Source organism: Priceomyces carsonii (genome assembly GCF_900007245.1).
Source record: "Priceomyces carsonii strain CBS4050 genome assembly, scaffold: Debaryomyces_carsonii_scaffold_5, whole genome shotgun sequence".
Lineage (NCBI taxonomy): Eukaryota > Fungi > Ascomycota > Pichiomycetes > Serinales > Debaryomycetaceae > Priceomyces > Priceomyces carsonii.
The window spans coordinates 1,217,429-1,237,283 of record NW_026946678.1 but is presented as its reverse complement, the minus strand read 5'-3'; the positions used below and the strand labels follow the sequence as shown (position 1 = coordinate 1,237,283).

The 19,855-nt window shown below is 37.0% G+C and overlaps 11 protein-coding genes across 11 annotated transcripts; 8 read left to right on the top strand and 3 right to left on the bottom strand.

The window, feature by feature from the left end:
• Positions 1–2,258: 2,258 nt before the first annotated feature.
• Positions 2,259–3,464, top strand: PRCAT00004975001 (uncharacterized protein; the record flags this gene model as incomplete). The annotated part of the gene is made up of 1 exon (XM_062955012.1): positions 2,259–3,464. One exon carries the CDS (start codon positions 2,259–2,261, stop codon positions 3,462–3,464), a length of 1,206 nt encoding a protein of 401 aa, XP_062811657.1.
• Positions 3,465–4,464: 1,000 nt separating this feature from the next.
• On the bottom strand, positions 4,465–5,127 carry PRCAT00004974001 (uncharacterized protein; the record flags this gene model as incomplete). Its single annotated transcript, XM_062955011.1, has 1 exon — positions 4,465–5,127. The coding sequence occupies one exon, from the start codon at positions 5,125–5,127 to the stop codon at positions 4,465–4,467; it is 663 nt and encodes a 220-aa protein (XP_062811656.1).
• A 372-nt stretch (positions 5,128–5,499) lies between these two features.
• Positions 5,500–7,260, top strand: PRCAT00004973001 (uncharacterized protein; the record flags this gene model as incomplete). The annotated part of the gene is made up of 1 exon (XM_062955008.1): positions 5,500–7,260. One exon carries the CDS (start codon positions 5,500–5,502, stop codon positions 7,258–7,260), a length of 1,761 nt encoding a protein of 586 aa, XP_062811655.1.
• Positions 7,261–7,550: 290 nt separating this feature from the next.
• On the top strand, positions 7,551–8,903 carry PRCAT00004972001 (uncharacterized protein; the record flags this gene model as incomplete). The annotated part of the gene is made up of 1 exon (XM_062955007.1): positions 7,551–8,903. One exon carries the CDS (start codon positions 7,551–7,553, stop codon positions 8,901–8,903), a length of 1,353 nt encoding a protein of 450 aa, XP_062811654.1.
• Positions 8,904–8,935: 32 nt separating this feature from the next.
• Positions 8,936–9,658, bottom strand: PRCAT00004971001 (21S rRNA (uridine2791-2'-O) methyltransferase; the record flags this gene model as incomplete). The annotated part of the gene is made up of 1 exon (XM_062955006.1): positions 8,936–9,658. One exon carries the CDS (start codon positions 9,656–9,658, stop codon positions 8,936–8,938), a length of 723 nt encoding a protein of 240 aa, XP_062811653.1.
• A 153-nt stretch (positions 9,659–9,811) lies between these two features.
• On the top strand, positions 9,812–11,668 carry MPP10 (rRNA-processing protein; the record flags this gene model as incomplete). Its single annotated transcript, XM_062955005.1, has 1 exon — positions 9,812–11,668. One exon carries the CDS (start codon positions 9,812–9,814, stop codon positions 11,666–11,668), a length of 1,857 nt encoding a protein of 618 aa, XP_062811652.1.
• Positions 11,669–11,983: 315 nt separating this feature from the next.
• On the top strand, positions 11,984–12,313 carry PRCAT00004969001 (uncharacterized protein; the record flags this gene model as incomplete). The annotated part of the gene is made up of 1 exon (XM_062955004.1): positions 11,984–12,313. The coding sequence occupies one exon, from the start codon at positions 11,984–11,986 to the stop codon at positions 12,311–12,313; it is 330 nt and encodes a 109-aa protein (XP_062811651.1).
• Positions 12,314–12,579: 266 nt separating this feature from the next.
• PRCAT00004968001 (uncharacterized protein) lies at positions 12,580–12,834 on the top strand (the record flags this gene model as incomplete). The annotated part of the gene is made up of 1 exon (XM_062955003.1): positions 12,580–12,834. The coding sequence occupies one exon, from the start codon at positions 12,580–12,582 to the stop codon at positions 12,832–12,834; it is 255 nt and encodes an 84-aa protein (XP_062811650.1).
• An 872-nt stretch (positions 12,835–13,706) lies between these two features.
• Positions 13,707–13,958, top strand: PRCAT00004967001 (uncharacterized protein; the record flags this gene model as incomplete). The annotated part of the gene is made up of 1 exon (XM_062955002.1): positions 13,707–13,958. One exon carries the CDS (start codon positions 13,707–13,709, stop codon positions 13,956–13,958), a length of 252 nt encoding a protein of 83 aa, XP_062811649.1.
• Positions 13,959–15,313: 1,355 nt separating this feature from the next.
• On the top strand, positions 15,314–16,414 carry PRCAT00004966001 (uncharacterized protein; the record flags this gene model as incomplete). Its single annotated transcript, XM_062955001.1, has 1 exon — positions 15,314–16,414. One exon carries the CDS (start codon positions 15,314–15,316, stop codon positions 16,412–16,414), a length of 1,101 nt encoding a protein of 366 aa, XP_062811648.1.
• A 1,290-nt stretch (positions 16,415–17,704) lies between these two features.
• Positions 17,705–19,768, bottom strand: RRN3 (rDNA-binding RNA polymerase I transcriptional factor; the record flags this gene model as incomplete). The annotated part of the gene is made up of 2 exons (XM_062955000.1): positions 17,705–19,525; positions 19,580–19,768. 2 exons carry the CDS (start codon positions 19,766–19,768, stop codon positions 17,705–17,707), a joined length of 2,010 nt encoding a protein of 669 aa, XP_062811647.1.
• Positions 19,769–19,855: the final 87 nt, after the last annotated feature.

Below are 19,855 nucleotides of genomic sequence, written 5' to 3'. Positions count from 1 at the left end.
AAGCGTATCATTATCAGTTTTATAGTGGTGGCATGTGCACAAGGCTCTGGTTCGTCTATTGTGTTTTATTACATTAGTACTTTAATGGAGCATGCATGGGTCACTTTGGTGTCTACACAACTAAAAGAGGCTATAATTCGTAGTTATTCTGTCTCTTCATGTGCCCCATTGGCTGTATTACATTTGAAATTATAGGTAGAAGACCTCAAGTGCTCATTGAAATGATAGGTGAAACATACGCTTATTTATTCTCAGAGCTTTAGTGAAACTCTATTGAGAAAGCAATAACATTTCAGGACAATATGGCGCCCTTCAATGATACTCCTATTTTCTGGCTTTTATTCTTACTGTTTTACACCACTATTGATGCTTCATACTAAGGAAATATTTCCTCAAAGAAACCAGGTTGCTAGGATGTCTTTACTTCAAGTGTCTATTAATAACCTGGGCATATTCTTGAGTTTCATGTTTCCTACTGGAATGGCAAATATGAATAGGAATTTTTATTTTTTGAATGAAGCGTGGAGTATAGTCTTACTTTAATGATGTACGTCTGAATTTTGTTGAATAAAAGTTAGATTTGGAACAAATTACTGATTTGTTCGGAGATGGGGAAGAGACAAGTGAAGTACAAAAAATTGACGTGAGTGATTTTGGTGTAAAACAGGTTTGATATTCTTGAGGCTCGAAAGGTGCGACATTCGAGAGTATATCTATCAGCAAGTATGCCATTTTTGAAACCTTTCCTTTGATTAATTAACAGCCTTTGAAGAAGTTATTCGTCTCAATTTTATAACTTAGCCAAGCTTTACGAGTGAAATAAGGTCTAGAACTGGTCTCAAAATAGCTACTTGAATTTTTTTTAATGGAGGACCATTTATTGATAGTGAAATGTAAGATAACCAATGATTTACTGATATCAGAGCCTAAGTAGTTACACAAAAAACCGAATATTTTCACACTAGAAAACCCTCTTACAAGAATCGCCCTCTCCGATCAAGTGTTAAGGAATAGATGTTGGCCACGTCATACTTAATTTGTCCGCCATGTCCAACATAGCGATTTCCAAGTCTAAGGACTTTATCACTTCTACATTTGCTTCACTGTGTCGTCGTGGTGGAACTCAAGAGAGGCATTCACACAAGGGGTTCAAAGAAGGAAGCAAGACAGCAAAAAAGCAATATGTCATTTTCATGCACTTCAGTCGTAAACGTCGTCGCAAATGATATTTGAGAGAAACAAACGTCAACGGTCTTCCTTTTATGAGCAGGATTTTTTAATCCTCTCCTACTTTTATGCAAACAATTTTAGTTAAAAAAGTAAAAGTTACTGAAAGTATCTACAGCTTTACATTATCCATTTTAAGTATATCTTCTTTTTCTCTGTAACTGGACGAGGCACAGATTAATCAAATATGACTTAAGTTTCGTTCCCGTTAATTTAGACTAAGCCCCATAAGGTATTTGGAACACCGCACTTTTATGATGTCTGGGCATGTATTAGAGAGCCAGATTATGTAACAGGCAGAAATTAATATGCTGACCTTGGAATGCTGTGTTAACTATACACGAACGTTTGAAGTGTCGTGTGATTGATATAGAGCATCAACGATGAGCATACTAGCTTAGTTACAAGTGCGAAAGCAAAAAGTCATAAGCATAGAGTCACAATGCTCTTGGTTGTAGATTTCACTCTTACTGACGCCAACTTTAATACGCCAAAGTAAATTCGTTTATTCCTTCCATATTTGAGGGTAGTTTGTAATAGTTGCCACTCTGAGTGTCGGTTAAACTAAAAACGTTTAAGCATAGTATTTAGGAAACTAGCTCAATCAAAATGACCCCACACATTGAAATATTGAGGAAATGGGACAGAAATATAGACCGAAACACTAACGTTTCTAGATGTTAAAGCTTTTCAGCTTTTAACAGAAGGTGCCATCCACTTAGTCATCAAAGTGAAACTTAGAAATCTTAGAACTCCATTCGGTGCAAGGGCTGTCAAAGAGCTCAAAATTGATTAGTAAATAAAATCCTATTGTTTTGATATGGATTGTTATAAGCGCATTGTTAAACTTGCCGGAGTTGAAAACAAGAAGTTGCGAATTTTACTTCTTTTAGAGATATTTTAGACAACAAGTTTTAAATCAAAGCTAGCGTGCTTAGCAGAGCCTTGTAATATTTAAAAGAACTATTATCTCGTAGTTTGGACTAAATTTGAACATATTGTACTTTTGACGAACCTTTGATACCCGTGTGATGCAAATTAAGCTCTTCGATGTGGTCGCGGTCATCATAACCCTTTGCCTTAGTGGACTGGTGGCAGCACCTGCTTCAATAACTTCGATTTCAAATCTAAAGTTGGACAAAAGAAATAATCTGACACCTCTGGGTTTGGGAAGTTACTCTACTTCTATTGCTTCTGTTTCAACTAAAGAACCCATAGTTGCACCCACCGACTTGGTTGACGACATGTTTGATACTTTGATCAACTTATACTGGGATGAGACACAAGCAAATTTCAATGATAACTGCGGTGGAAGTTATAGCGAGCCTGTAATATGGAATGTTGCAGTAGCAGGTTTAGCTGCTTCTCGAAAAGGTAACGAAACGGTCAACCGTAAGGTTTATGAGGCTCTCCAGAAATATAAAAATCATGATTTAGGTGGATATTCTGCTACAACAGCCGGTAACAACGATATATATGAAGATGACGATTCCCAAGTAAGTTGGGTTTTTATTAATAATTATAAGGTTGATGAAGAAGAGGATTATATTGATAGCGCAGTGAAATTAATAAATTTTATTTCTGATCAAAAGGGACCAAATGGTGGTATAGAATTCAGTTACCAAGGAAATTATATTGCTTCCATTTCTACATTGGAAGCTGCGCTAGCTGCAGTCAGACTAAATGAAGAAAAGTCCAACTCAACCTTGATTTCGTTCGCTGTTGAGCAGCTTGACTGGATATTCGATCACCTCTTGGATTCAAATGATCATTTAATATATGATGGCTGCGATAAAAAAGGAAATGTCAATAATGGTAAGCTCACATACACTATTGGAGTGGCTATTTCTACAATGGCAATTCTTGTTAAACATGGCAACACAAAACGAGATTGGCAGGCGATTGCAACTGAATTTGGTGTGAGGACTTTTGGAGCTGGCAACTCTAATTCGTTGTACTACACTAACGGCCATCTCAACAATGGCGTACAGTACACCCACGATTTGTTTAATGGCATAACAGATCTTTTGGAGTTAACGATACCACTGTCAAATTATCAAAGACAAGCTTATGATATGTTTAAGGCGGAGTTGGTCAGAGAAGCAAGACATTATTATGATGTGAACACTGTGGACATCACTTCTGGTAACTGCGGGTCGAATATTACAAATTTGCTTGACTTGGGATCTTATATTCAAATTTTTGAGGCAGTAGGAAGAATTACGGATAAAATATAGATTTAGATAAGTCCTGATATAGACATTCTTATACGAACAGCTCTTAAACAATGATGAGGTTTTCCTCAGTGCAGCTTTCGGAACTTTCATAAAATTGATCTCAAAGTGCAAACTTGAGATGACAGACCTCAACTTACTTCAATTTCTGTATCTATCACATAGAAGTGCTCTAGACTTGCAAAGCCACAATCATGTGAATCAGTTTTCGCAACTGCGTAAATCAGGATCCACTTTTGAATTTTTTTATGTCGAACCAAGAGAATAAATTAGATCTGAGCTACTTTCTTGTCTGGAATAGGACTAAATTGCTGTTGGAGACTACGAAACTCAAAGTTCTTAACTTGAGCTTAAAGTTTATAGCCATAGAAGACCAGAGCCAAGATGAATTTATTGATTCTAATAGCATGATTTAATAAAAAGGGTTAATAGAAGGTTGGTGCTCCTGAGCAGCGTACATCTCTCTATTCCTATATACATTGCTTATTCTAGCTATAGCTAGTTTAATAAACTCTGCATTTTTTTTATGGTTTGCCTCTCCAAAAGACAAGAATGTCAAAATTTAAATAGAATGAAGTGGTAAGTAAATAGTAAAATCGTAACTGTACGAAGACCGAGGACCTCAGGCTACATATTTAGGTATTAATGCACTGGATCATTATTTAGTAGTATTTACAGGTAGTAATCATAGAACGATCTAAGTCAATCCTGAAATTCAAGAGATCGTTGCTGAAGAAGCTAGCCGTAATCTTATCAGATTAAAGATAAGATTCACTTAGACCATTCTTTTAGCGTCTATTGAGTCATACAATTTGTGTTCATCCTGAGGGGACATCTAGTAACTCAAAAGAGTGAAATATGGATATGAAATCGGATCATGATATAAGGTCACTGATGCAAAAATCAAGATAAAAGTTTAGGGGGGGGAAAAAACCTTTTCAGTCTCTAGCCTGAATTAAATGCAACTTCAACCCATCACCTCAACGCCCAAAGGGTGACTCTTTTAGGATTTGAAATCAAGAAGTAGAAATATCGCTTTGCATAGCTCAAGGTTTTCTTTATAGCTTATGGCTATAGGTTCTTTCATATTAAGATCAGAAACCAAAGTGTTTATATTGACAACAGGATTTAAGCCTTCGAAAAGAAAGAGCTCTCCTTCTGATGTACACAAGAAACCAGGTTCGTCTCTTAATTTCTTCTTAGCTTTTGGAAGTAGTGTCTTAACTTTGTTCTCATATGCTTTCAAAATCGAATTCCTGAAATCAGGTAACAATTTTATTTGGTTCAAGATAGTTTCGCTGTTTCTGAACTTATACTTTTGGGGAATATATCTCTTCCACTGCTTTATAGCCTCAGTAAATTCAATGTATCTCTCATTGTTTAATATGTAATGTGAAGGTATCAAAGCCGTATCCTTCTGAGGATCCTCTATCAATGGCACTAAATACAACTCATCATTAATACGGTCCACAATAAGTCGAATCATTTCACCTCTAGGGAATCTTATTCTCTGCCCATCAGATCTGGTTCCTATTAATGCATTTGCGAATGGGTTACAATTAAGTGATTCAGTGTCATAATAATCTTCCCTGTATAACTCAGAGGCATGCCTTTTTGTACCACGAAGATACTTAGAAGGATTTATTAGCACTGGATGTTTGAACATGAACCTTTTTCAACCATCGATTGAATAGCCAAAAGTGTTATTCTTAGTGATGTGTAATTTTATTTTTTGTCCTGTATAGATAAAAATGTTCGAGAATCTAATATGACCTCATTTGCAACTTAATTGGTTTCAAAACTTTGTTTTAAAACGAAAACTTGAAGCAGCTTTAGTACAGAAATAGAAAGTGTCAGGTATGTTATAAGAGATATACTGAAACCATTTGGTGTCTCCAATTTTGAAAATGGAAGATTATTCTGCTACTAAACTTGATGTATCTTCAAACATGGCAGAGATGTGAGAAATGACGAATAATGATAAATATGTATTGACTTCCCCTGTAAACCAAAAAGAAGATTAGATAGTAAGCATATAATGATATTCATTCGCTTAGTCATTTGCTTGCTAGCTGCTGGATCTGCGATAGCATTGCCTGTAAATAGAGATCGCAATATAAGGACTTTATCAGTGACGAAATTACATACTAAATATGTCACAGAGGGATGCCAATCGTCTAATGACACGATTCAACATAAAGAAACAACTTATTTTATGTCGAATGCACATGAAAATGTGCTTAGTGTGAACTTGAAAACTACAGTTGGTCTGGCTACTTTGGCAAGTCCAACATCCGGTACAAAGTCAAGTGGGCCATACCAAGCCTCAACTTTCAGTCGTACTTTTGGTGCTTCTTCTTCCCTGATTCCTGCTGAAACAGCAACACATTCATCAATTGTGGCAGCCTCGGTGTCCACTTCGATTGTCTCATTCCTGTCGGACTCGTCATCTCTGACAACAAAATGGGGGACTTCTTCACTGATAGTGGTATCATCTGAAAGCTTTTCAGCATCCTCTTTCTTGTCGCCAACATCGATATCAACTTCATCATTACTCCTGTCTTCTTCAGATGTCCATGAAACCTCAGGTACTTCATCACTGGCCGAAATATCCACATCCACGAGTAAATCAGAATCTCAAAGTTCATCAACGGCAACGCTTTCCTTGAAGACACTATTGTCGCAAAGCGTAGGTGACTCTGCAATATCCAACACCATAGATAAGGTGTGGAAAAGATTTTGGTCTACTGATAAATCCAAATGGAATGACAACGATTCTATTTGCGGAAGCTCTTTTGATGCCGTTGTTCTATGGGATCAAGCCGTGGTTGGTAGGGCAATTACGAATTCTAAAGATTTAACTAAGATTAACCGAATAATGAATAACATAGCCAATTACAGAAACGATAAACTCGGTGCCTATTCTGCAGGCGAGGGGGGGACTGAAGATGTATACACGGATGATAATGCTCAGCTTGCGTGGGTTTTTATCGACGCATATCGAGTTACTGGAAATGAAGACTACCTAAATAAAGCTCAAGCTATTGTATCATTCATTGAAAAGCAAGTAGATGTAAATGGAGGGGTTTTATGGAAATATAAGCACACATATATTGCGTCTATATCAACAGTGGAAGCTGCCCTTGCAGCAATGAGATTATATGACGTGTCGCAAAGTGACACATTGATAACATTTGCAGAAAGCTGTATGAATTTCATGTTCAAGTATTTTCAGGATCCTTCAGACCACCTTTTCTATGACGGATTAGATAAAGACAATTACAAAGATTTAAATAAAGGTAAGTTATCATACACAGTTGGATGCGCCTTGAGTACGCTTGCTTACCTAGTGAAGTATACCGGTAATCAGAAATGGTTATCTAGTGCTATTGAATTGGGAAATGCCGCAACAAACAAAAGCGGTGCCTTTTACAATGGTGATAAGATTTGGAACAACCAACTTCAATACGTGCATCTTCTATATGCTGGGTTTGCCGATTTATTGAATATAGTGGATTGGAATAATGATTTCGATAGTTTTAGAGATGAGGTGAAGAGACAGGGTGCTTTCGTATACAATTTCTTACAGGATTCACAGGACTCGTCGCTTTACTTCAACCTGGCGACCTCCTCTACTAAAACCATGTTCAATCATTACCATTCATACTTTGACGATGGCACATTTTCTGATGATCTGTCTATTTATTGTAATAGTAATTTGAATGGACCAACAAAGAAAGTTTTGATGGACAATGCCTCCACTGCACAAATACTTTTCGAACTAAGTAGAATTGAATAGAAGAAACTAGCTAGAATATATTAAAATACATAAACGAACACAGTGAGGGGCATGTAAAAATCTGTCACGCCGTTGAGCCATAGTATTTTTTTTAGCCGAGATCGGAACATTGCGTGGGTGCAAATATCACGGGAACTGCAACAACAAAATTTCATCATTACTGTGGCTAACATTCAGACAAATCGCCCAAAAGAGATGGCAATATATTCGGTTTCTGTCATAACCGGGGACTCTCAGCAAATAGAATAACATCATAGTGTGGCTCTATATTTTACAAAATTATCGGGAACATGAATAATCTCTCCGCTATACATAAAAGCACGGTGATTAACTCTGAGGATAGATACAAGAAATTTTCAAACACTAAAATAGAAACTATGTCAACGGAATTGAACGTAGAGGAGATTGATAAAAAGTACAATGTACGTCCATTTATTGAAGCCGAGCCTTCAACTGCAGTTGTGGATACTATTGAACTAGATGCTCTTGATTTATCTCTTTTCAAAGAAGGAAAGGAATTCTTTCCTGAAAGAAAGAGGTTAGCAGACAAACTTGAAAAATCATTATCAACATACGGGTTTTTTTCTATTATTAACCACGGAATTGATGTAAAGGAGTTTGAACATTTGAGATCAATTGCACAATCATTATTGGAGTTGCCGGAAGAGACCAAAAGGGAGTATCTTGCCGGGGCTTTGAAAAGTGACTTGGAAGATAGAAAGATTTCACTTGGAGGAGAAAGAGGTGCTGGATTCAAACCAAGGGGATACTGGTCAATGAAAAATGGAGTCCAAGATACTATCGAGCACTACAATTTTAGGGAGATGCAACAACCGAGCTTTTTTGATGCTGAAAAAAAGTATCCCGAAATTGCTAGAGCTCATCTTCCAGAAATTGCGGATTACTTTAGGTTCTTGCATCAGAATATATTAAGAAAGTTACTCACCTTATGTGACATCATATTCGAATTGCCTGAAGGATATCTCTGGGAGAATTATTTCAAAGTTGTGGAAAATGACCATGTTAATTCGGGTAATGGCTTTGGAAGATTTATGGTGTATCATGGCATGAATCCTCAAGATGAAGCTAAAGTAGATAAGAATTGGTTGAGAGGACATTCAGATAGCTCTGCATTCACTTTCATTACCTCTCAACCAATATTATCATTGCAAATCAGAGACTATTTTTCAGGACAATGGAAATATGTTGGACATACTCCAGGAGGATTAATAGTGAACATCGGAGACTCGATGGAGTTTATTTCTGGAGGTTATTTCAAATCTTCAATCCACAGAGTTGTAACGCCACCAGACGACCAAAGACGATTCAAGAGGTTGGTCTTGATATATTTCTGCAATCCAAAATATCCAGCTGTTTTAGATCCAGAACCATTAAATTCTCCTAAATTGAAAAGACTTGGATACAACAAACCAGAAGAATGGCATAAAATTACATTTAAAGAGTGGGATAATGAAAAGGGAAGATTATTTGGGAAAAAAGCAGTCAATGATAGCAAAGGTGATGAACCTAACTTAGTTTTATTATATGGCCGGTTGCATGAAAGGTGGCATCAAGCAGAAAGTAATTTTTCTCTTGAAGAAGCAAAAAGGAAATTTAAAATTATAAATTTTGAGAATTTATAGCTTATGTTAGATTTTAATTTATATTATGAAGTTCAATCTCCGAAAACATCGTCTACTGTAGTTCTTTTTTTCTTAAGCCCTATTATGTACATTTCTCTCAGCTCTGCTCGACTAGACGTAGGTTTCATTTTAAAAACTTTCTCAAACATCGCATGCATTTTATTAGTCAATAAATACTCCTCTTTTCCCATATAATACTTCATAACCATGTTACCATTTTCCTTCAATAAAGAGCATGCTAAAATGATGGCTCCATCACATAAGTCCATACTAGCATAATGGTCACTATCTTTCAAGCCCAGAGTGTTAGCCATCATATCACTAATTATTAAGTCTAATGGCTGCTCATAATACTCATTTGTTCTTTCGGAGAAGAATTCCTTGATTGCATTATGTGTATTCTTTGATAAAATATTTCCTTGTAAAAAATAAGATTCCTCTGGTGGATTGCATGCAATCAAATCAACCCCCAAAATTGTTGATTTCAAACCTAATTTTTTGGTGATCTCTAGTGCCACCTGAGTCCATGCACCAGGCGAAAATCCCAAATCCACTATATTAATTGATCTTTTGTTGAATAATTTGAATTTTTTGTCAATTTCAATGAGCTTGAAAGAGGCCCTTGAGCGATAATTTCTAGCTTTGGATTCCTTCGTGTGAACATCTTTTTTCTGTCGACTTAACCACCTCGTTGAAGATGAGCTCTTAGATTTCCAACGGACCTGACAGCATGCTATTTTGCTATTTCTAAGCATGGCATCAGATTCTTCATTTAATATTTTATATCTAGCATCAAACTTAAATGGTCTTCATCATGGTCTGCATATAAACACCATCGAGAAGTATTCCTCATCTCAATTTTTTTCATTCAGTTTTAAAAATGTTAGTTATACGAAGCCAGTAGAGAAATGACACTGGATATTCTAAGTGCATTGAAGGATTCTCCTCAAGATGTTTTCAAGATTTTTAAGTCTGATAAAGGTGACAGTGGCTACTTCAAGAAGTTAACTAAAAAGTTAGTTGATCCTTTAGCCAAATCGTATTCTGTGCTCGATGAAATCTTTGTGGAAGGACTAGATTCCAACCAGGTTTTCGGACAAACTAAGATGGTCCTAGATGGTGTAAATGAATCTCTTTTATATGACAAGATACCTTCTATGAGAGAAGAATTAGGAGGTTCTGACATGCATCAAGAAGTTATAGACCGCAATGGCCCCTCTAGTTCAGAGTCTGAAGCAGAGAGCGTTGAAGATGACTTAGTACCGCAATCAGATTCTTCTACATTGTATGATGGTGATCAGGATTTTGCTGAGCAAAACGAAAATGAAGAGGGCTTTGAGAGTGATTCCGAGAATGTTTCTGGAAAGGAGGAGGCAGAAGATGATTCACGCACAGAGGTTCCTCTGGGAGAAGAAGAAGACGAAATGCACATGAAAGACGTTTTCGGGTTAAACGATGGATTTTTTGACATTGATGAATTTAACAAGCAGACTTTAGCATTGGAGGACGATCAAGAGGTCTCTAATGAACAACAAGAAGTAGACTACTTTGCTGAGTTAAGTGACGATGCTAGTGAAGACGAAATGGACTATTTCAATGATTTCTATGAAAAGCCACTGCACAAATCAACTAAAAATAAGAAAAGGATTGAATCAGAAGATATTAATCTGCAAAATGAAGATGAAGATGAATTCGACGAAGAAGATTACGACAAAGCAGTAGGCTCTGCGATGAAAGATTTACTTGCGGATAATGTAGAACAAGAGAAGCGATCATCCGAAAATTTATCAACTTTTGAAAAGAAGCAGCGTGAAATTCAATCGGAAATTAACAAACTAGAGGCTGAACTAATTGCAGATAAAAAATGGACAATGAAGGGTGAGATCAGCTCGAAAGATAGGCCCCAAGATTCTTTGCTAGAAGACCCGGAAGCTCCGACATTAGAATTTGACAGAACTGCAAAGCCAGTACCTGTAATAACTGAAGAAGTTACTGAAACACTTGAAGAAATAATACGGCGCCGAATCAAAAACGAAGAATTCGACGATTTACCTAAAAGAATCATAACTGATGTTTCAAAGTTCTACAATAAACAAAAATATGATTTATCTGAAGAAAAGTCGTCTAAATCTTTGGCAGAAATTTATGAGGATGAATACAAACAAGTTGATCCTAACGAAAAAGTAAATGAAGAACTCAAGAAGCAGCATGATGAAATACGGGAACTTTTTGATAAAGTCAACTACAAGTTGGATGCTCTATCATCAGCACATTTCGTGCCGAAGCCACATCAAGCGAGATCGATCGAGATCAAGGTTACTGATGATACACCGGTCATATCCATGGAAGATGCCCAGCCTTTGCATGTACCGAGTGGCTCATCTTTGGCACCACAGGAAATATATAAGATTGGTGATGAGCGCCCATCATCTGGTGTAGAAGGAAAAAAAGAGGTCCAACTCAAGTCAGGGCTTTCTTATTCGAAGGAAGAACTTTCTAGAAATGAAAAGCAAAGATTAAGACGTGCAAATAAAAGAAAGAAGTCCAAGGAATATAATCACAGAAAAGAAATCAAAGAGCAAGTCAATAATCAATCTTCCTCTAAAGAACCTCCTAACAAAAGACAAAAAACAAATGAAGTAATTAACACATTATCTAGGGCTAAAAACCTTACAATCATAGGCAAAAAGGGTGAATTTACTGATGCCAAGGGAAACTTAAAAAAGCAGCGTGGGCCTCAGACATCGAATAATTACATGCTCTAACTTATAACCGCATCAAATAGATTAATCTGAATGAATATTCCTATATTATGTTGTTTGTAAATGCCGAGGTTGATGAGGCTTCATTTATTGTATTTGACACCGTTCAACACGGTATAATAGCACTTTAGTCGTTTACGTCACAAATAAGTACTATCCATTGGTGTAGTGGACCATCGCATTTGATTTATGCTCCGTGCATCCTGTATAGATAATATGCATAGATGCTATGCAATATCTTATTTCAGTCAACGGTGGCAGAATACAAGAGATTCAAGATTTAATAAACAAATTAGAGATCTATTTCAAAGATAAGCTATGAACAAAGTAGTATTGATCACTGGATGTTCATCCGGAATTGGACATGCAACTGCAATTGAGTTCGCATTGAAAGGTTATAAAGTTATTGCTGGTGCAAGAAGATTAGAACGCATGAAAGATTTAGAACACTACGGAGTGAAAATTATTAGTTTAGATGTTACTAGCCAACTGGATGTCGAAGAATTGAAGAAATTAATTGAGAACGAATACTATGGTAGATTAGACATCTTATACAATAATGCAGGTCAAGGTTGTGCTGAACCAGGCATTGAAGCTTCGGATGAACTGGTCAGACAGTGTATGAAGCTAATGTCTTTGGGCCTATAAGGTTGGTTAGAGAATTAATTCCGTATCTAATCAAGACTCGTGGTGCAATTGGGTTCACTGGATCTATTGCTTCCTTCATTGACTTCCCATTTGGCAGTGTCTACGCAAGCACAAAAGCTGCACTTCGTTCGTACGCTTCGATTTTAGGAATAGAGCTAGAGCCTTTTGGAATCAAAGTATTAGATTTCTTGACTGGTGTTGTTGACACCGAAATATTTGACAAAAGAAGACCCTTTAATAAGAACTCTTTATACTATGTAGACGGAATGGAAGATTCTCTTGCGACAAGAGAGAGTTCCATGAAGTCTAAGCCTCCTATCTCAGCAGAATATTTCGCTAAACAAATTGTTAAAGACTTCGAAAACCTGAAAATTGGCAGAGTTGAGTATTATCGTGGAACTTTGGCCACCGTGATGAGCCTTTTCCAATATCTACCGAGGTTTTTTAAGACAAAGTTTGTTCTTAAAAAATTAGCTTTAGACGTTGTTTTTGCGAATATTAGAAAAATATATAATTCTTGATGTATAGATGACTTTCGATTCCCTGAAGGGCGATTTTTGGTATTCGTTTTATTTTTTGTTTTTACGTATGTCGATATTTATAAGCTGCAAAATACAATAGCTGTAAAATGATTTACGAAAATCCATCTTTGTGCACGACAATCAATAAAGACAACCAACAAATCAGGGTTCGATAACGATATAATACCAAGAAACTCATACATGCACCGAAATATACCTCGGCTAATAAAAATGATGTTTCCTAGTTGAGTTGAGTTTCTTTTGAAGGTTACTGAAGCAAAGATCAGGTATTTAGAAGATTTCAATTAAACAATTCACAATAGAATGGTAGTCAAACTTTGCTAGGAAGGTATTTTGTATCTAAGAGCCAGAAGATGATACTATAGAGACTTAAAGTTCCAATTAGAATGTTTAAAGTATCTATTGAATTTAAAATTTTTTGCACTGTCAATGCCGTATTATACTGATGGTCGATACAAATTTCGAGCCAATCACTCCGCTTAAAGATCTTCCTTTTGATTAACATCCCGAAAGATTCGGTTGTTGTCGTCTAACTAGTTCATATTGTTCTATTTTGCACAGATATTAAGAAGATCAAAGAGCCCTTACGAAAGCTTTCTAAGCTCTTGTCTAAATAATGATTTTGGGAGGTAAGTAATGACCAATGCAAGTCAATTTGGAGCCAGAGCAGTGCAAATTCAAATAACTGATACAGACAAGTGTTTCATATTTTGTTTATTATGGGATCATTTTGATTATTTTGAAGACTTTTACGGAACCAGTTTGCTCACACAAGGTTTAGACCTATGTCGGAATAAACCGTCTACAAAAAAAAAAAGAATCTTCAAAATCAAGGTCTCTGGAATTTTGCTATGGACCGGATAAGAATATCCAACCATAAATTGGGTTTGGTTGTATCAAAACAAAATCAGAATAACCCAAATTATTTAGTCGCCAGCATCTACGCATCGGCATTAACGGCATGTTTACAGTTTAATAGTTCCCAAAGAAAACTTTTCTTAAAAGAGTCATTGGAGAAGCTCAAAGAAAAGGATGCTCTCAAATCGCATCACATAGATTTATATAAACAAATAACTCTTTCAGGTGTTATCCTTTCTATTTAGAAAATATCCTAGTTTGATGGGTCTAACCCTAATTTCCGCTAGGTCCCAGACCATTCTACTGCCTTAAAGATCAAGGACCCGGCATTGATGGATAGAGGATGTTTACTAAATTTGTCCTCTGTTTTCCTTTCAGGGTAGCAAGATGCTCGGAGCCGAATTGGGAAGTTTGCTCGATTCTCAGTCGTTGCTCATATATGAACTGCCTATGTAGAGGAGCCCCTACGACATAACCCCCGCTAATGAGCAACGAGGCTCACTACCTTAGCGACATTTCTCGCTAAAGAAAGGTCCGGTATTTCGGCTACCTCCCTAAGGAGTACGCTACAGCGCCTCGTAGAGTAGCTTGCCTTCCTCTTTAACCGGGTTTGTCCTCCATTCCAAATCGAGTTATATTGAATGCATAATGTGACGTTTTAATTTAACCGGGATAACTTAGAGTACCGTATTCATATGCTCTTTGACCAGACAGTAGAGACAGCGTCATAGCAATGTCACTTATTATTGAGCTCTCGGCATCTTTGCTCTTAATCAAAATAGTTCCCTCAATAATTTATGACACCGGCTCATATCAATTGCTCCAGGGGAAGATAAAAATAGAACAATACATTAAAGCAAGCCTCAAGGGGGCGATTTTCATCACCACGGAAGCTAAACGGACCAATACGAAAGATAATCATTTACTGAGGTACATCATTAGATGACAGAAGAGTTATAGATATCATCTGTTAGGACCGGCAGCCGCAGGAAATAGGGAGAAAGGGGGCATGCTCTTATGGACGACCATACCTCGTTCGATCTGCACGACTGTGGTGACCGAAATTATGACTGATTGGGTAATTTTTGTGCTATAAGCCTTAGCAGATCATCAGCCCTGCCAATGTTGAATCGCTCAAATGATACTATTGTGAAGGGAATGTTCTAACTACTACGGTTGAGATCCCCCTACTTGGGCTGTGATGGTCTGTGGCGGACTCACTACGTCGCAATTATGTAGAGGTGCTCGGTAAGCATGGTCAAAAATATTTCAGGATATGCACGTCGCTATATTTAGAAATCTAATTACCTGCCTCTTGTTTCAACAATCCTATTAACAAGGTCTTAGTTGCCTAGGAATGGAGAAATATCAGCAACTCAAAGGCTTTTTCAATACTTAATCGCTGGTTTAAAGAGGTTTCATTCGTACAGACAGATCCTGATTACACCAATGCCCCCTACAGGGATCCGGGGAGTAGCCTAAATTACTGATATGTTATAAATAAGACTACTTCTTTCCTTGATCTGGAAATTTTTTTGGTATCTAATTAGGATAAGTTGGGTATCAATACTAGGTCGAATTCATTCTTAATCTGTCAGCGATGAGACTCACTAATGTTCACTTATTATTAGCCGTATCGGCAGCTAAGGCTGCAAAAGGTGCTTACGTTCCATCTGATCCATGGACGGACTTGACTCCTTCAAAAACTCTTGCTGGAGCTACAACTGATTTCTCAGGTTCATTCGCTATATCATTAGAAACAATTGCCTCGCTGGCAATTTCAGATGATAGTGCTGAAGCTAGTGCCTCAGCAACAGGAGTTGCTAAGAGAGACGTTACTCAAATTGGCGATGGGCAAGTGCAAGCTAACTCTGCAACTGTATCTACTATTGCTGCTGAGTCAACTGTTGCTGCCGAGTCAGTGGTAAACCAAATCACGGATGGTCAAATTCAGGCTCAATCAGCTGCTGCAACTACTGCTACTGCTGCTTCAGTTGTTAATCAAATCACCGACGGTCAAATTCAGGCTCAGTCAGCTGCTCCAACTACTGCTGCTGCTGCTGCTGCTTCAGTTGTTAACCAGATAAGCGATGGTCAAATCCAGGCCCAGTCAGCCGCTGCAACTACTGCTGCTGCCGCTTCAGTTGTTAACCAGATCACCGATGGTCAAATCCAGGCCCAGTCTTCTGCTGCCGCTACTGCTGCTTCTGTAGCCAACCAAATAACTGACGGTCAAGTTCAAGCGGAATCTGCTGCCACAACTACTTCTCCTACCACTGCCGCTGCTGCTTCTCAGATTTCTGATGGCCAAATTCAAGCCTCATCTGTAGCAGCTGCTTCCCAAGTCACCGATGGTCAAGTTCAGAGTGAAGCAAGCAGCTCTTCTGACTCCGACTACCCAGAGACTTGTGTTTCTTCCAATGCTTTGACAGTGACCTTAGAAGGTGGTATTTTGAAGGATGCCAAGGGTAGAATTGGTGCAATTGTTGCTAACAGGCAATTCCAATTCGATGGACCTCCACCACAAGCTGGTAGTATTTACGCAGCAGGTTGGGGTATCAAAGACGGCTCATTAGCTATTGGAGACACCACTACCTTCTATAAATGTAAGTCGGGTGACTTTTCCAACTTATACGATCAGTACATTGGAACTCAATGTGTTCCTGTTCACATCAAAGTCTTAAAAGTCGTTTCATGTTAGTGACTTCTAATATCTAAGAAAAAAAGTTCTATGCATTAATAGTTTTTTTTTCCTTCATTTGCTTTATTCGTCAAGTTAGCTTAATTTATTTTCGATACCTAGTAATCTAGGTGTGGTTGTTGGTGATACTTGATTTAAAACAATATTTTACATATATAGTTTCACCGCCTAGCATGTTTCATTATAAACGTTTATTCTAGTACCTAATCTTTGTAAATGAACTTAAAACAACGAAAATCAGACCAGATATGATAAAGAAAAAGGTCAATGGTATTAACGGTAACAATTAATCTTTTCAAGCTTCAACTCTTTTAGCTCAAAAAGGATTAAAAGAGGTTTACATGGCTCCTACTAAATGCCATATAATTGTCGAAATTGCTCCTTACAATCTAAGCTGCAGTAGTTGTCCTCATTGGCACCAATAGAGTATATAAAGCTCCAAAATGTGATTCTATTGAAAGTTTGAGGAGATGGTTTCCTAAAGTCCAAAACTTCTAGTATGAAATTTTAATCTCGAGATCCTCCCGCAGTAGAATCGGATACTCTGCTGTAACACAAGTATCTTAGTAGTACTCTGCTTTCATGCTTACGTAGTATTTTGATAATCATTCTTAAAGTGATCTTATTACAATACTCAGAAGACTCTCAGACAGCATTTTGCTACCCAAAGCCTGTAATTTACTACTTTCGAGATATTAACTCCATTTTCTGGTAGAATTTATTAGTTTGCTTAAACGTGGATGTGATCTCGGACCTCATATGCTTCTAACATAATATAGGATTATTCACAACATTCTACCTCTTGCATCTATTTATATGGCAATCTCTCGCAAAATCTGTGAGGTATATAGTGAGTCTGAATGGTTGTTTTAAAAGGTTACTATCGTACTTAGGTGATTCCTAATGAATACTTGACTACTCTAAGCTTATGTATAGTGTGCTACTACTTAGAATTCCTAATAGAATGTAATCTTCTACTATTGGGAGTATCTCGCGCTTATATACTTTTTACACTGTTTCAGATGTGTTTTGCAACACTCCTTCACATTGCGTGTACTTATAAGACTGATCCCTATCAAAAATTGAGAAACGGTTCTATGGTCTAGCGGTATGACGTCTCTCTCACCCAGAGAAGGTCTCGAGTTCGATCCTCGATGGAATCAAAACTCTTTTTTTTTTTCATTTTCGCACTCTTATTTTCTAAGTGTTTACCGTAAACTTTACGAAATGGCAATGAAAATCCATATAAATTTAGAACAAAAAATATAGAAGTTTATATAACTTATAAATTTAATCGTAGTCTTCGTCGCTGGTGATCTCTTCGTCATAGCTCGAAGCATCCTCATCTTCATCCTCGTCATTTTCCTCAGGGAAAGTTATCGAAGCACTATCGTCATCATCATCTTCGCCATCATTAGGGTTAACTTCTGACCATTCAACGTAATTGAGGGAGATTAATTCCTTGCTCGAGGGTAAAACCAAAGGATCGAATGGGAAGTAGGCTTCTAGATCCAAAAACTCTTGTTTCTGCTTAAAATTACCAGCAACAGACGGTAAGTTACTAGGCATATTCGATTGCAATATTCTTTCCCTCTTATTGTGTTCTATAATGGAATAGCAGTAACAAACGTTTAATTTTGTGGAAATCTTTGCAAAGATAAACACGACAGTTTCGTCACAAAATTTGAGAGGATTAAATTTGGTAATAATCATTCTTTGAAAGAACTTGTCTAATTCACATTCCCATTCAGATTCTGAACTAGAAGATGTTGAACACTGCTCGTCAGTGTTTACCTTATATAACATTTTGTATCTAAAGCAAAATATGTATAACAAAGCTTGGAATGCAGCATAAAATAACTTGAATCTTTCCATTCCTCCTTTTTCTTCCCCATCTTGAATTGAGCCATCACTTTCAATATCTGCGATTTCACATTCTCTTTCCATCACATATTTATTAAGCCATCCTATAAGATAGCTTATTAGAAAAACAACCTGATGCCTTGACAAACTTTTAGCCCTTGCAATATATGATGACAAATATTGCATCGCTTTTAACCTTTTCTCTAGAATCTCATTGGCATTGAACGCAACGTCTATAAGTAGGACCAAAAAAGAATCTGCTAGCTCAGGCTGGCATTGTGAAATATGAAAAAGAACAAACTGAATCAGTTTTGTGAAATGCGTAGGAAGTATATGTGATCGAAATAAGGAGGTAATTGTATTGAACAATGTCACTCCATTTCCACTATCTAACTCTTTGATGGTGAATGAGTCTGAGGTACTTGTTAATAACAAACTAATTATGGAATCTAATTTAGAAACCAATGCTTTAATAGTAGAAGTGCTGGTAATGGGATCAATCAAATATTCGACCTCACCCTCTCTCACGCCGTTCTCATCTTCATCTTCAGAGAGTTTTTTATCTTCGAGTTTGTTCTCTTCAATAATATTAATATCTAGATCATTACCTTCATTCTCCTCACCGGCATTTATTAGCTCTTCTATTTCTTCATCGTCCAAATCATCTAATTCATTTTGAAGCTCGACATCCAATTTAATACAACATTCAATAATAAGTTGCCAGATACTAAATTGTAGATCCGGGCAATAAGAAATTATTTTCATTAAATTGTTAACGTAGTTTGTGAGTTCTTGATTACTTGAGGACAAATGATGAGGGAAATTTCTCTGAAGAATGCTTGGGAAAGAATTGATCGAAGTTGGGATGAACTTTATAATTTTGGTTAGTATATCATGATTTTTGGCCAAAATGCTGTGGTTGCTCAAATCTAACACAGTAAACTCCATTACTAGTTTCGACGTAACTTCATGTAAATATTTCGGTAAAGATGAAACAAGTACAGATAAGAAGCGAGAATATAGCTCTATAAAATCATTCAATATTGTTGTGCTCGGGCAATGCACATCGAGCCAGTTGTATTCTAGTATTGATGTCACTAACTTATTACATGGCTTTTTGTCTAATTTGAACACATTGCCGATCAAACTTTTCAACAATATATTAAAATTAGCAATCGATATAGACCCGCTGTGAGATATCGGTAAATTAATTCGTGATGCTAAAGCATCAATTTGTATGTGATCATTCTAAAAAATGTTAGTACAACTGTTAAGATTTTTTTTTTCCAAAGATATACATACTCTGTCTAATGACTCCAATGCAGACTCCACGTATGTATGGAACATCATCTCAGAGAATGCACCGCTTTTGTCCTCTTCTGAAGCATCCGGATCCTCATTTTTCACCTTCTTTGTGATAGGTGCATCTCCAGGATCAAGGTCGCCGAAGGTTCGCTTCCTCGATAATGGATCATGAATCGACATTATCATTCTCCAAATTAAATATATCGATCAGTTAATTTCCTTGCACGAAACCTACTATCCAGGATAAAATTTACAAGAGGTCGAAGGAGCCTT